The 15,174-nt window shown below is 34.8% G+C and overlaps 2 protein-coding genes across 4 annotated transcripts; both read right to left on the bottom strand.

Moving 5' to 3' along the window:
- Positions 1-854: 854 nt before the first annotated feature.
- LOC110673846 (cell division control protein 2 homolog) lies at positions 855-8,142 on the bottom strand. Of its 2 annotated transcripts, none has more exons than XM_058153264.1 (11): positions 7,784-8,142; positions 7,162-7,692; positions 6,178-6,244; positions 5,789-5,850; positions 5,486-5,670; positions 4,195-4,315; positions 2,643-2,816; positions 1,823-1,986; positions 1,545-1,632; positions 1,400-1,453; positions 855-1,042 (listed from the first exon to the last, which is right to left on the bottom strand). In XM_058153264.1, the coding sequence occupies exons 4-11, from the start codon at positions 5,795-5,797 to the stop codon at positions 953-955; spliced, it is 885 nt and encodes a 294-aa protein (XP_058009247.1). In that variant the 5' UTR covers positions 5,798-5,850; positions 6,178-6,244; positions 7,162-7,692; positions 7,784-8,142; the 3' UTR covers positions 855-952. The 2 variants fall into 2 exon arrangements, with proteins under 2 accessions (XP_058009247.1, XP_058009246.1); XM_058153263.1 differs by having other exon boundaries at positions 5,789-5,817; positions 7,784-8,141.
- Positions 8,143-8,382: 240 nt separating this feature from the next.
- LOC110673844 (cleavage and polyadenylation specificity factor subunit 2) lies at positions 8,383-15,141 on the bottom strand. Of its 2 annotated transcripts, none has more exons than XM_021837065.2 (18): positions 14,899-15,141; positions 14,643-14,811; positions 14,462-14,558; positions 14,246-14,372; positions 14,007-14,122; positions 13,733-13,830; positions 13,513-13,664; positions 13,313-13,370; positions 13,117-13,224; positions 12,357-12,609; positions 12,031-12,212; positions 11,163-11,255; positions 10,098-10,196; positions 9,457-9,588; positions 9,325-9,369; positions 9,073-9,240; positions 8,808-8,882; positions 8,383-8,604 (listed from the first exon to the last, which is right to left on the bottom strand). In XM_021837065.2, exons 1-18 carry the CDS (start codon positions 15,045-15,047, stop codon positions 8,503-8,505), a joined length of 2,223 nt encoding a protein of 740 aa, XP_021692757.1. In that variant the 5' UTR covers positions 15,048-15,141; the 3' UTR covers positions 8,383-8,502. The 2 variants fall into 2 exon arrangements, with proteins under 2 accessions (XP_021692757.1, XP_021692756.1); XM_021837064.2 differs by having other exon boundaries at positions 12,031-12,215; positions 14,899-15,138.
- Positions 15,142-15,174: the final 33 nt, after the last annotated feature.

The raw sequence follows: 15,174 nt of genomic DNA, 5'->3' as shown, positions 1-15,174 counted from the left end.
AATAGATATCTGCAAATTTTACAACACGTATAAAGTTGGAATAATGAAACCGAAAAATTATGGAGAGGATTAAATTAAGGAAATACTATTCTTTTTTAGTGATCCAAATTCTATTATTTCACAAAAAAAATAAATTTTAAAAAAATATTTTCAATACTCAACTGAGTATTGATCTCAAAAATTTAAAGTCGATTAAATGTTTAAAAAATTAGTTAATAAAAAATATTTTCTAATTAAAAAAATTTCAGTCATGTTCAAAAATATTTTTTGGAATTTAATATATATATATATATAATTAATCATTTGGCTGTCCCTGGCAGTTAGAGACTAGTCACTAACCATGGCCATGGATGACCATTTTTTATAACTAAAAATTTTAATTCTTTATGTATTGTTCTCATAATTAAAATTAATAGAAAGTTATTATAAGTTCAAACATACCTATTTGCTAAGAATTTTTAATACTGCAATCAAACAACATAAAATAAGTCATTGTTTATTACCGAATTTATTTATCTCATTATTTCATTTTGTTTTTATCTATTCATTTTTCGATGCTTTATACTGGACCAGTTTTAAAAAATTAAATTAAAATAAAGTTATGAAAAATAGAAACATTTTTATGTATTTGGCTTTTTATCACATCAATAGAAGTCCCAAGGGGAATCCATCAGGACATGCGCTAGGAATCTTTTTTATCGACTTCAGTTACCAGTGAACAAGCACAAAAATGAAGCAGAGAACAAGGCCACGAGATAACATTTTAACAAGGATAACGAGCTTAAGACACGACAGATGCTAGACAATTCCACGAAAACTAATCAGTTCAAAGCTAAGAAAATTGAAAGAGCAAATAGCAGAGAAAATGCATCTTCCTCGCAAAATCAAAATCCACCAAGCAATATACAATGATATGTTTGTATATATTGTGTATTACTAATAAGAAAAGGTGCTAGGGTACAAAACCAATGTCCTTGAAGTATTCATGCTCGAGAGCAATCCTGGCTGTAATCCTTTTGCTGGGATCCAAGCAGAGCATTTTCTGGCATGTTAAAAGCACATAAATAAGCAATTGAGAGGACAAAAATTGCAGCACAGATTTGAAAGTGTCAGTCCGCCAATGATCAAATACAATGGCATTTATTTAAACTTCACGAAAAGCTGCCATATGATAATGAGTGAACAGACATGAAACTCAAAACTATAAAAGTAACAACAAATTAGTGTTGGTCAAACCCAAGCACCAGAAAAACCAACCTTCCCCTTTGAAACCATTAGTTGATGCATGCAGTTGTAGTACATCTAAACACAATTCTAGTTTTCAGTGTGAGAGAGAGAGAGAGAGAGAGAGAGAGAGAGAGAGAGAGAAATGATGTACAACAATAACAACTGAACTTACAGTAAGAAGGTCAATGCCAGCTGGTTCAAGAGTTGGAACTACAGTTGCCAAGTCCTGCAATGTAAACACGCATAAGAGTTGTCAAGAAAATAACATAGGCAAAAAAAGACTTAAAATTGCATAACATCATAAGCAAAGAATAAACCTTAGGTGGCCACTTCGGGAAGGCAGACTTGAAGTCAGGCAAAGAAGTCACCCCAGGCCATGTATCTTCATTTGGAGTTCCCAAGACTCTGCACATGAAAACAATATCAAACAGTAGAATGTTCAGTAACACACATTTGGTAGCACTTGTGGAGGAAACCAAGAGTGGCTGGCTAGACAAACATAGAAAATAGATTAATCATGGCAAGCCAAACTTTGAATGCAAAATATAATCATAAATATAAAGGAAACCAAATAGTACTTGAGAACATATAGCACCTGAAAATCTTGAATAGTTCATCAATCTCAGAGTCCCCAGGGAACAATGGCCGCTGGTTAACCATTTCAGAAAATATACATCCCACTGACCACACATCAACTGGAGTTGAGTAGTGTCGAGATCCAAGCAGAATTTCTGGTGCTCTATACCAAAGTGTTACCACCTAGAGATTATGATTCGGCAAAATCCCGAAATGGAAATCATCAAAGCATTATAAATGTTAGTCACTAACACTGCCAATATTTCATATGCATTAGAAACTCGATGCCAATTTCTGATGTCCAGTTCTCAAGCATTTGATCTACAAATTTCAGTGAAAACAATAAAATACCAAGAATGGCTATATTAGAGTATCTGATTATCTGGACTATGCAAGGGTCATCACTTAACAAGTCAAAGTGTAGGCCCCACAGCAGTCCTATGATGGAGAAGCTATATTTGAAGCAAATAGACAATGAAGAGTCTTTTTTTTTTTGTTTTATTTTTTTTCTTCATTGGATAAATCCAACTAAAATTCCTTGCTCATTAAAGTTTTCCAGTAGATTGTGAGAAGAGAAAGAACATTATACTAGTCATAGTACAGGAGAAGTGTGTGTTTTTACATATATGTATACTTCTTTTTTCACAATATTTGGTGCTCTGCACTTTCTTTTCACAATATTTAGAGCTTTTGGTTCCCAGTTTGAAAACAACAAACTTGAATTTCAGTATAACAACACTGAAGATAGAAAACTCAGAATTAGATTGCAACAATTCTGAAATCCTAATCAAGTATACATATCCAAATGCCAAGAAAACTAAAGCCAGTATGATTGATACCTCATGTGTAAATGTCCTAACAGGAATACCAAATGCTCTGGCCAATCCAAAATCTGCAAGCTTTAGCACATTGGTACGGCGATCTATAAGTAGATTTTGTGGTTTCAAATCTCGATGAAGAATTCTATGAGAATGGCAGTAGGCAATGCCACGAAGAATTTGGTAAAGGAATTGCTGCCAAAAAGTAATAATAATAATAATAATAATAATAATAATAATAATAACAATCAAATAATTATTTATCATTAGTAACATCACCGTCATAATTATTCTTAGAAATCAGAAGCTAGATGAATGAAAGACATCTAGAGAAAAATGCTCAGGCAGGCCAACCTAAAAGGCAATAATGGATAATGATAAATAGAAACCCACAAAAAAGGCTGGCAAACGTATAATACAACCATATGAATATAAGGACAAAAGATTGCACAAAAAACTGGTGTATGTAGAAGTGACAAATCTTGGTTTCTTTCAGGCTTTAAAATAAAATAGTTTACAAATACATATAGGCTTAATATTTAAAAAAAAAAATCCCAATTTTCATTATTTTGCAATTTTGTCCAATCCCTTTAATTTTAGTAATTTTTTACTAACTTTAAAATTTTCTTGCAATTTTTCCATTGGTCAAATTTTGAATAAAAATTTTATGTTACTTTAAATAAATAAAATGTTAAAAAATTCTTTATGTTTTCCTTCTCTCTCGCCACCCTCTCTCCCTATACCCCCATTGGCGCGGGCCTCTCCCCTCTCTCTCTCTCTCTCTCTCTCTCTCTCTCTCCCACTTTTCCTCTCACCCTTCCCTCTCTATCCATCACTGCTATTTATCACCATCATACTTGAGCCTTCAAACTCAAACAATCACAACACATGCAAAGCGTCCAAATTTTCCTTCCTAGCCAAAAAAAAAAAAAAAAAAATTAAAGTAAAAATAAAAAGACAAGAACCCAAAAGGTTTATAAAAATGAGGGGGAAAAATCCTTCAAAATTTTCACCATCTCCCACCAAAAAGCATGGAAGGAGTGCTTACATCTTGGGAATTGGCTGATCTCCTCCCCCTCTTCAAAGCTGATATGCGAACAGTACATTCAGCAGCTTGATCTATGCCCTGACCGGTCCTAATGTTGCACCATTTAGCAGAGGTAAGGGGGTCCCAACTCCCAAGGAGATGAGATAGGAATGAAATATTGAAAAATAATTATTTACTTTATTTAGAATCAATACATTATTTTTTTATTTTAATTTTGACCATGGACAAAATTGCAATAAAAGTTTAAAATCAGGACAAAGTTGCTAAAAATTAAAAGGATTAGACAAAATCACAAAAACATATGAAGGCTCGGATAGGCCCATAAACTTGAGAGCCAAATTAGCTATAATTTTCAGGGATTTTCTTAAAACTACCAGTAGTTCTTTCATATTACGTGAATCAAATCCAACAACTGTTTGTGCTCATCTAGATATAATAAAAAAAAAGTGCCATAAGAGGAAGAGGGCATGAACCTACAAAGCAAAAATAAATAAATAAGTAAATAAAGAAATAATTCTCACTTACTTTTATCAGACGAGGATTCTTAGCAAATTCAGGACAAGAATCCATGTGCTTCTTCAAATCCAAGTCCAGATACTCAAAAACCAAATACAATCGCTTCTCACTGTGCACCACATCATGTAACCTGTCACCATAGCATCAATGAGATATCTTGTTACAATTATAAAGGCAGAGAAGTTGGGGAGGAAGCATTACAGTTAAAGATATAAATATAATTAAATTAAATAAAAAGACATAATATTTAGCTAGGGAAGGATATAATGGTTAGCAGCATCAAATTTTGTGGCCAAAGTAGGAATGAGCATCTGGGAAATTGTGCCATAAATTTGTGTGTATGTAGTATCCATATTTGATGATACTACCTAAAAATGGTGAAATAGGTGAGGAAAAAAAAAACTAAGAATTAAACAATAAAAACCTAGAAAAAATAGCATTCCTGAAAATAATTTTCTTAATCATTTCAAATCCTGGAAAGATCATCTGTTTACACTATAAACTTCCAGCAACCGGGAAAACAAGCTTGTAGTTGATGTTTATATCAAATGTTCCACTAAACCCCAAAAGTAATTTTATCTGACTCACTCGAGTATGCCTAGGGCAAGGAGCGAAATTGTCTTGTCAACAATGAAAACTCATTTCAAAATAGAAAGATGCATGAAAAGAAATTGCAATCACATTGTTTCACTAAAATATTGCTGTTGATTAACAATAGAACAAAAAGGTAGTGGAATAGGATTCATATCAACCAGAATAGCCTAGATCAGCAAGGGGGCTTCAAATACCACTATGATAGTCTTTAAAGATGAAGTTTGATGTGATGAAGAACAGTACAGATACAGGAACTTGTATAATTGCTCAACGATCATGACACTTCCTTTTCATCAATTTTGACATAAATCACATATAAAACCAATCAAAGATACAAAGAACTTCAAATGTCTTACCCTAAATACTTCAGCAAAAGCTGAAAGGAGGATTTGCAATATGCATTATACTTGGAAAGATAACCAGTTAGAAAATGAAAAACAAATAAAATGAAGACGTACAGAAGGGATGTCAGATACAATCTCCAACCTATATTACCCTCAGGGACTAGCAAGCAATATAAGAATAAGGCCAGGAGTTTGGCTGCCGATTTTTCAAAATTTTATATATTTTCCCACTAAGTGAAAGTGTCAAAGTGCCATACCCATGTCCAAGTATCCTTGTTCAATACAAGTACTTTAGGGAAAGTTAAAGAGTAGAAGTAATTATGCTCCAAGGATTAATGTGACCAACAATATGTACAAGATACCTCACAATGTTCCCATGCTGCATCTCTTTCAAGAGAGAAATTTCTCTAATTGCGGTGCTTGGAACACCTTCATCTTCCTGCTCCAGACGTATTTTCTTCAGAGCTATAGTCTCATTGGTCACACGATCACGAGCCTTGTACACTACTCCATATGTTCCTTCACCAATCTTTTCAACTTTCTCATACTGTTATTTTTGAACATTACAATCAGTAAGACAACTAAAACGAAAATTAACAAGGGTCCAGCAAAAATCACAATAAACCAATTTATTACATAAACATAAATGCAAATCTTTTACTGACCTGGTCCATCCAGTCCAGGTAAAATGCCTCTGCAAAGAAGTCCAGAACATGTAGCAACAATCCTTGGGAAAATTAGCAAAGTTTAAAGACAATGATATGAATGAAAGGACAAAAGCAAATCAAAAGCAAACAAGTTAATTATAAAGATCAATGCTCCAAGTGCTGAGTAGCCTGTAGCCACCTTAAAACCTATGTTAGATCACTTCTTCACTATGGTGAATCAGAAGTTATTCATTAGGTCTTATGGAATATCTACGTGCATCTACAGTTCTACACTAATAAATGAAAGCAATATAAGCTTTTGAGCAGTAAAAGAATTGAATGTTATTTTGTCTGACAAGGGTAGGGAAAAATGTTGGGGGCAAAATGGGAATTCAAGATGAGCATACAGCTGTAAATTCTGGTCTCCAAGTCAAGGCAGCTGTAACCTTGCTTCTTAATGCGCAGGATTGACATCTGCAACATTGATCATTAAAATTCAGTACAATAGCATGGATGATTCCGAATATGCATAATGTGCACGAGTGTGTAAGTAACAGCAAGAAAAAAAAGGATTCAATGATTGAATAAACAAACTTGATTCTCAAGAAAATAGGTTGATAAATATGCTCAAGTACATTCTTGATCTTTATATTATCAGCACATAAAGTGAAGAAAGGGGAAAATTGAAACCTTCTTTTTCTTTTTCACAAAATGAAGAACCCAACACAATCAATTTAATGCCTTGTTAGCTTCATAAGTGAGCAAAAGAGATGGAACATTAAAAATATTTTCCCAACATAAATATATGTTAATAAGTTAAGGGCATTATTAAATTTTATAGCATAATTTTCTAGCAAGTTAGTGAAAATGAGAGAACTAAACACTAAAACATACAACTTCCCATTAAATAACTTCAGAAGAAATACCTAAATTACTTCCTAGAAAGTGAACTCATTCGAACCAAATAAAACCTTAGAATTATGCTCACCCATTTGACCTATATATATATATATATATATATATATATATATATGCTCACCGGTCTCCAAATCTACAATCCAGCTCCAGCCATCATTAAATTATAATAATCACATTGAAATATCCAGCAAAAAGTAATTAGTGGCAGTTAAATTATAATAAATAAATAAGTTAATTGACAGATAATAATAAAAAAATGAACAGATTATTTATCTTTAATTTCAGCTCATAAATTGACTAACACACTTCATGCTTAATACAATAAACTGATCAAGGAAAAAAAAAAAGAAGGGAGAAAAGACAATGGTCAGCTACTACAAAGTTCAGATCCATAAAACTAAAGAATTTAATATAAACTTAAAATCAATGAAATGTATCAAATGCAACACTAAAAGAAATCAGTGAGAGAGCACCTTCAGTGGTCCAGAAGTAATCAAACGGAGATCTTCGAACAAACTCAGCTTGCATTCAACCTCCGGACTGTCAAGAAATGGAGGAAGCAAGAAAGCTAACAGGTTTTTTTTTTTTTTTTTGAAAAAAAAATGAGAATCACAAGGGAGAAGGGAGTGATGCCTGCAGTATAGCTAGGGTTTTGAAGGCTTGTGTGTTATGCAGGGAGATAGAGAGAGGGAGGGAGTGAGAGGTTGTGCATCAGGGACCAGAGAATCAGAAGAAATAAAAAGATAGGGCGTTACTTAAAAACGACTCACTCCTGAGTCAAGATGGAAGCTTGCAATTTGCAAAAGTAGAGATTAGAGAACCATTTCCATGGGCCAAAAAGTACATTATGGCCCTTGAATTATGATGGAATGTTTAATTCAGCCCTAATACTTGCATTCAATAACACCTTTTTATATCTTAGCCATTAATTGATCACGCGCTATCACATGACTGGATGCCATTATCTGAAACCGTTAACAGGTAGAAAAAATTGAGACCCACGCCTGTCAAAAAAATAAATAATAAGTAAAGCAAAATTAAAAGAAATCCAGAAACATTAATCTCATCTTTCTCTTCCTTCACAAATTAATCAACCTTTGCTAATTACAATCTGCCAAAAATGGTGTATTTCTTCTTCAGTCCTTCAGCTAAAACCCTCGACGAATTCTCTCAATGGAGGAGGAACCATTATAATTCCTTTGTATTCTTCCTTAGTCTTTAAGGCGCGGAAGCGAGAAGAACAGAGGAAGTGGAGCAGTTAGGATGCCATCAAGAGCAAGAGATGGTGAGAGAGAGTATTGTGAGATGAGAGGACACGAGAGCTTCTGCGCTGAGTCAGATGAGGTGAGAGTACGCAAGAAAGCCTCGATCTCTCACCCTAACCCTCCGATCCACGATAGAGGCCCGTTAACCAGAGCCCCCAACAATTATTATTATTATTATTTTCTTTTTTTTTTTTTAGTGGAAAAGAAATTGTATTAACCAGAAGGAGAAGAATATATCAACCTTTGCCTTGGTGATAATGGCAGGAAGAATAATTATTTTTTATTTTATGTAATTTATAGATAATAAAGAAAATAAATTAGAGTGGAATAAATCAGGAAACAAGGTATTGTTTGAATTTAAAATTTTTATCTGAAGTCACTTCGTTAGAAAGTGATTTACTTCGAATTGATTTCGCCAAACATCAAAAATTTGATAATTTATCCTAAAATTAAATTAACTAGCATTATACATTTAAGGTACAACTTACACCATATTGGGGAAAAAAATTATACAACAAAATGAAACCTATCCAATGTACAAAATCTCAATTAAAGCAAATAAAATTGTGAATAGAGATACTCCCGAATCTTGTAGTAGTCTTCGCACAAGGGTCCTTCGATAACAATTTGCTGAGTGCCAGAACCACCGCCCTAAGAAGAAGAAAAAAGATGCAAGGGGACAAGAAGGCAAATCCTATGAGAAAAAGAAAGATGCAAGAAGTATGATAAAAAGGCAAATCCCCAAACAAACATACGAGGAGACCAACAAATCACAAAATGGCTCACTTGTCATGTTCGCTTGCAAAGTAAAAATGAAAAGAGAGGACAAAAATCACCAAGTGAATAGAGCTCACCTTCTGGCTTACATTCCCAACTTTGCGAAGAGTAACATACTCTCCACATCGCAATGCTCCACCAGCAAATTCAACCTGTAAAGATAATGCAGCAACATCTTTCTTGATAAGCTCAATGATCTTTGCCAATAAAAGTTTTCTACAGCCAGGACTCTAGATCATGGCATGTAGATCATTTGGGGAACAAAGACAGTCATCTGACCATTCTAAAATAAATCCCTAAGACTAATTTGTGGTGAAAAGAAATAGGAAAATAAAAAAGTACCTGGACACCCTTGCTAGCAAGGAACTGTTTGAAATCCGCCATTCTCAAATCACCAACAAGAACGGATTTATGTGGGGGGGCTGAAGTAGTGATGGGTAATAATGATAACATGCCACTCTCTGTTCTCCCTACCTCAGCATCCACCCAAGCTATTTCATAATCTCCCAACTGAAATTGCAACATCAGAAACAATGGTTATCAGATAATATATATTGTTGAGTATCAGATGCGTAGAAGCAACTGAGATGCTACCTTTTTAAAGAGCACATTACTCATCAGCTTCTCGGACAATTGCACCTTCATCTCATAAAATTTAAAGAAAATTAGTCCTGCTTTCTCTGAAAATTATGGATCAGACTGGAATCAAATTTTCTGGCAGCATACCTTGTAAGCACACAAATCAGACGTAACATCAATGGTCTCTTCAATTTGAGGGGCATAAACTTGAGGACAGACATGTTTTAAGCAATGCTGCTTTAGATGTTCTGTGGACTCAGCTGATCCATGCACCAAAACCTGCAAGAAAGAAAATAAAGAACACATGGTTAATTATTTGTTTGAGAGAAGCCTCTACTATCACAGTGAAGTGCTTTGCTTAATATAGTAACAACTGGATCATCAGAGATCTACTAAATGAGGAAGTGGATGCAAAAACCACTGAGGGTATTTCAAAGATGATTGACATTCCCCAAAAAGGAAGAATAAGATAAAAGATGCCTCCACAACACTGTGGAGAAATTTCTCAAGGCACAGGGTAGCATATCCTCTTTGTATGGCATTCCATGGCTACAAACCCATGGCCACTTGTATATTGTACCGTCTATGAGGAAGTAATGATCGTGTTCAGAATAGCACAAGCAAAAGCCTGCACATCCACAAAAAACAAAAAAAAAAAAAGCTCTGCAACAATATATCATCTCCAAGGAAAAACATATCCATGGTCAGTACTTAGATAAAAAATACTATTCAGTACATTCATAATCATAAAAATAATAATAATAATAAAAAAAAACACAACTTCTTACAAGCTTCAGAGGAGCCACATGGGCAAGAATTGATTTAATCGACCGTCCATCAGAACGACCCTCATAATCCATGTAAATCAGCGAACACTTCACTTGAACCTGATCACCATTGAAGAACAGATTCAGTAAACTGCAAAACTCATGACAGATAAAACTAGTTCAAACTAGGAATGATTCAAAAAGCTGTTGTAACAAGAATACAAGTTTTATATCCAGAACTCCATCTGCCAACCACTTCATTTTTGTGGTAGGACAACAAAGAAACAGAGGCAAAATCCAAGTGGAATCATTAGAAGTACAATCATGAAATATCGAATTTAATCTAAATCTCCAGAGAAAACAATATATTACAATAGCCAAAGTTTTGAGCCATTAGAAGCTATGAATCTAAAAAAGTTCCCATGTTATCTGGAATTATGGAGGAATATTTATTCACCATATGAAATTATAGAAACCATTCCAACTTCCAAAACCACCACCCCCTCCCCCAAAAAATAGATAAAAATATAAAGTGTCCCGTTTCTGTCCCCATTGTGAAAACAAGTCCCACAAGAGAGAGAGAGGGAGAGGAGAAGAGAAGTGACTGATAACATCAGAATGAAAACCCTACAATTCACCTGTTATATTGGGACATCCACAATTGCAATTACATGAATTGTGAGATCCATGACAGAACCACTGCAGCAGTTAATAATATAATTGAGATAGAAGACATTTTCTTTTACTACTAGAAGAGAACTTTTTTAGCCATAGGCTATGTTTTTTTTGGACTCAAGTATGTTGTCAGACATGAGCCCTGAACATGGAAGGCTACGTGCAATTTTCCAATCATCATTTTATCATATTTGGAGGATAATACTCAAATATCCATGTCCATTTCAGTGTTTAATATATATATATATATATATATATATATATATGATGTCTCAAAATATCCAAAGCAGCAGGTGGTAGAACCAAAGTAGCATGGCCTACTGATTAAAGTTGCAAAAAAACACAGTAGTACAGCCTTTTTGGCACCCAGTCAATTTTGAGCATTTACAAACAGGCTGAAGTCAAACTTACAGTCAATTCATTGGACACAACTTTTGAAGGCTTTGTATCAAGTATCAAACTAGCACATCCTTCATCAAGTTTTCCATCAATATCTCCTCCAACCTGACATGAAAGATAGACTATTAGATAATATATAACCATTCATATGGGCAAAGCAGCTAAGTAGACAGAACAGAACTTGAGTACATTCCATCATGAGATATCTATGCAAAACATATAGCAAAATAGGGAAGCAAAAGAGAGTTGACCTGTTCAAATAGAAAATCCAATGGGTAACTTGAGCCAAGACATAAGCACAAAATTGCAAGCAGAATTTAATCTGTTATTTAATGATTAAATAGAAGAAGTATGTATCTCTGTTAATTATCTTCATACATTAGATCCTCTACTATAAGCAAACTCACAATTGTCCATTCTCACTTCTTCACAAGCAAGACAGCACTTAAAGAGGACAGATACCTTGTGATTTGAGGATTAGTCCAGTTTAGACTCTTATAAGTTCATTTCATCAATATTCTGTTATATATATACACACACATAAATGTGTGTCATGCCTATAATTTTAACAATTGCCAACCTTTTTTTTTTTTTTTTTTTTTGCAATGTGGCAAATAGACATTGACATGGGGTAATTCATTAAAAATTAAATTGATCACAGTTATTGCTTTTAACAATTAACACAGCATAATCTCACATTCCACTGGTTCATATAAGGCAGTTTTTTTATCTAGAGTTCTAAACTGGAAAACACATCCTCGAACCACATGAACAGCCGAATCAAATGCAAAAAAAGAAATAGATAATGAAGCAAGTTGCTGACAAGATAGCGCACAGATATAACAATCAAGGAAGCTGATGTTTCACACTGAAAACTTACATGCATAGCTGCCTGGTCCATGTCATCATCCTTAATTACGTAGTCATCAGGATTTATGACTTCACCAAAATCGTCCCACTCAGTAGTATTTTCATAGAACGGAAACATTGGTGCAACACTAGTGGGTGGAGGAACAAATCCATCAATTAATATGTCCCGGTATCCAGTCCCATGTGAACCAGCTACTGCATGGTATAACCATTTAGTAGTGATCTAGAGGAGTGATATAATGCAAAGACGCCATAATTATATTGTTTCGAATGATAACCAACAAAGAAAATGGAAGTGATGATTTATCAGAAACTGGAAGAAGATTAGAAGCATACCTTCTACTGAAGCAAGAGTATTGCTAGCATCAGTGACCATTGGATCACCTGTATTGCTATCAGGCCCATGAGATGCTTTTAATTCTTCCTCTTTGATCATACTAGCTTTCAGTTCCTCCTCCCTTTTCAATTGCTTTTGCTCTTCTTCATAAGCAATTAGCTCATCCCCGACTAAAGGAACCCTCCTCGACATAGTAACTTTAACTGCCTTTGGAGGTGGATCAGCCTGAAGCATGCGAGCTAAGGTGCCAAACTGTGTTCACAGGAAAAACAGTAAGCACGTACATGTTGTGACATAGAAAACAGAAAATAAACTACATCTTCATCCTTGAGCCTTAGAAGCTAGAAGCAGTAGTAATGTTCACCTAGCATGCATGCCAAACTGGCAAAGAATCTAAATGAGCAAAACCATGCATCCGTTTCTTTTCTTCAGATTTCTTTCTTCTTTGACCACAAGAATTATGATAAGGCTAATCATCCCATTCAATAAAGTATAAATCATTCAAATCAAACAATCATATACCTAGCTCTAGCACTATCAACAGTTTGAAAGCTTCAATGAATAACGATAGTGGAATCTTAAATTTTCACCTTTAAGCATTATACGCAAAATCCTATAAGATCAATCATATCAATAATTTCAGGTTCACAACAGTCTTTAGGCAACTGATTTATCAGTTTTGCACATGAATCTCTGAAGAATTAACTTAAAAATTAAAATGCGTGAAGTATACAACTAGGTAGAAAACAAGAAACATACTTGGCCTCTTTCCGTGAAAAGCACTTGGCTTTTAGCATCTGCTGCCCATTCAACAAATATGTCATGCGAAAAACCTGCTTCCAAACTGGCCATGGATGCTAGAACAACCTAAACCAGACATGTAAAGGCAACTTCGTTAATGCTAATGTGTTTAAGACAGAAAGATAATTTAATCTTGAGCATTGCAGGAAATCACCTTTGGACCATTTGGAGCATTGTCTAGTTCACTCTTGTTGACTAGAAGTGTCACATGCCTGCAAGTTTTGGTAAAATTGTTTAGTAAGTGCACATCATATCAAACATACACATCTATAGTGATAAAAATCAAAGGAATGTGATGATGAATACAACTTGATTTATGGAGTAAAAAGATAGAATAAAAAATATTACACTTACTTCAGAAGAAAAGCATTGTCACGAGAAGTTTCAAAAGACTTTGCAATTGAATCACTCATCCACTCTAAGAAACTCTTGACATAGTCAATGGTACTTGATGCAACATATGTCAGAAAGAATATTGGATAGTTCAAGAGACGTTGTGCCCAGAACTGCAATTTGAATTAAAATTAGGCAATTATAATTGAAATCTGGCTACCCAAAACTAGGAAGAAACAACCTGTTCCATTATTAAGATAAGCTCCAGCACTCGCCCAGCACTATCAACAGGAAGTAATACATTTCCACCCGCTTCTAGAGTCTTTAAAATAGTCTTCTCTACATCAATGACAGTAAAATAGCAATAGAAATTTAGAATCTTCATTATAGAAGTTCCATGTAAACATTAGTGAGAGTATAACCATGTCTAGGAGCACATGCACACAATTTCAACAACATCAAAAAGTTGATGATGGTGAAAAACAGTAATTATGCTAACCACAAAGATAAAATACCTAGAAATTCTTTGTCTCTTTGCTGTCTAGGAGGCTGATTACTCAAAGCATTATAGGCATCAGTTATGAGAACAGCAGGTCGGACAAATGATTCCAGAACAGTACCATTCAAATGCCTGATAAAAATATTAGAAGAACAAAAAAAAGACAACTAACTAGCTTTTCTCTTTTTCTTCAGATAAAGATGAATTAAAACACAAATAGGTGCAGTTTCATGATCTGCTAACAATTGCATTCACCTTTCTTTACGGTGATTGAAGTCAACAGCATATACAACATCCTCACCATCCTTGGTTATCTTCCAAATAGTACCTCCTAAGAGATGCCCAGCCACATGAGGAGCAATCACAATCCCCTCTCCTTTTCCTGTTATGTAACGCAAGCCACGTAATTTTTTGTGTCTTAAATGATTACCCTAAAAGCTAAAGTTAATTCCTTCACCGAAAAATACAAACCAGAAAGATGATGATTCTGAAAGTAAGTTAGCCTGGTAACATTCTGAAAAGCAGAATCAATATCATCCAGAGTAAACAAATCAAATTCCGAAACAGCCTGCCAAAGCAGAGACGAAACAAGTCAATAGGAGAAACAAAAAGAGCATGAAGAGAGGCACTTTAGAAGGGAAAAATGGTTCACCTTTCGAGAGAGGTAGTGATCATACATGGTTAGGAGACCTAATCGGTAGACTGGTTCAGTAGAATAAACCGGAGCCAAGAGGCCAAGCTGTTTCATGGCATAGGGCAATGCGCCTAGATGAAGCGTATCGGAATGCGACAATAATACTGCATCTATCGTCGAAGCTACCCTGAAATAATACAGTGTTAGGGTTCTCAAAGATTTCGAACAGAAACTGAAATTGAAATGGAGAGAGAGGTGCGAGAGAGGAAGGGACCTGGAGAGAGGTTGAAGAAGAGAGGGGTCGAAGTGGTCGTTCCAGCCGCAATCGATTAGGAAATTAAAGCCATCAATGGAGACCAAGTAGGATAATGGATTCTCGTTGTATACTCCGCATAGAGGCGTTACCTGCACCGATGTTCCCATTCTTCTCTTCTGTGCAAGTGTTTCTCCCACTGAAACTACATTTATCGAGCCCAGTTGAGGTTTTGCTTGTCGTTCGCAGCTGCTGGAAGTATAGAGAAAAATACGACGTCGTCTGAACAACAAAAAT

Source organism: Hevea brasiliensis, chromosome 9 (genome assembly GCF_030052815.1).
Source record: "Hevea brasiliensis isolate MT/VB/25A 57/8 chromosome 9, ASM3005281v1, whole genome shotgun sequence".
Taxonomy (NCBI): Eukaryota; Viridiplantae; Streptophyta; class Magnoliopsida; order Malpighiales; family Euphorbiaceae; genus Hevea; species Hevea brasiliensis.
Note: the sequence above shows the minus strand (reverse complement) of the source record. Positions and strands in the feature narration are given on the sequence as shown.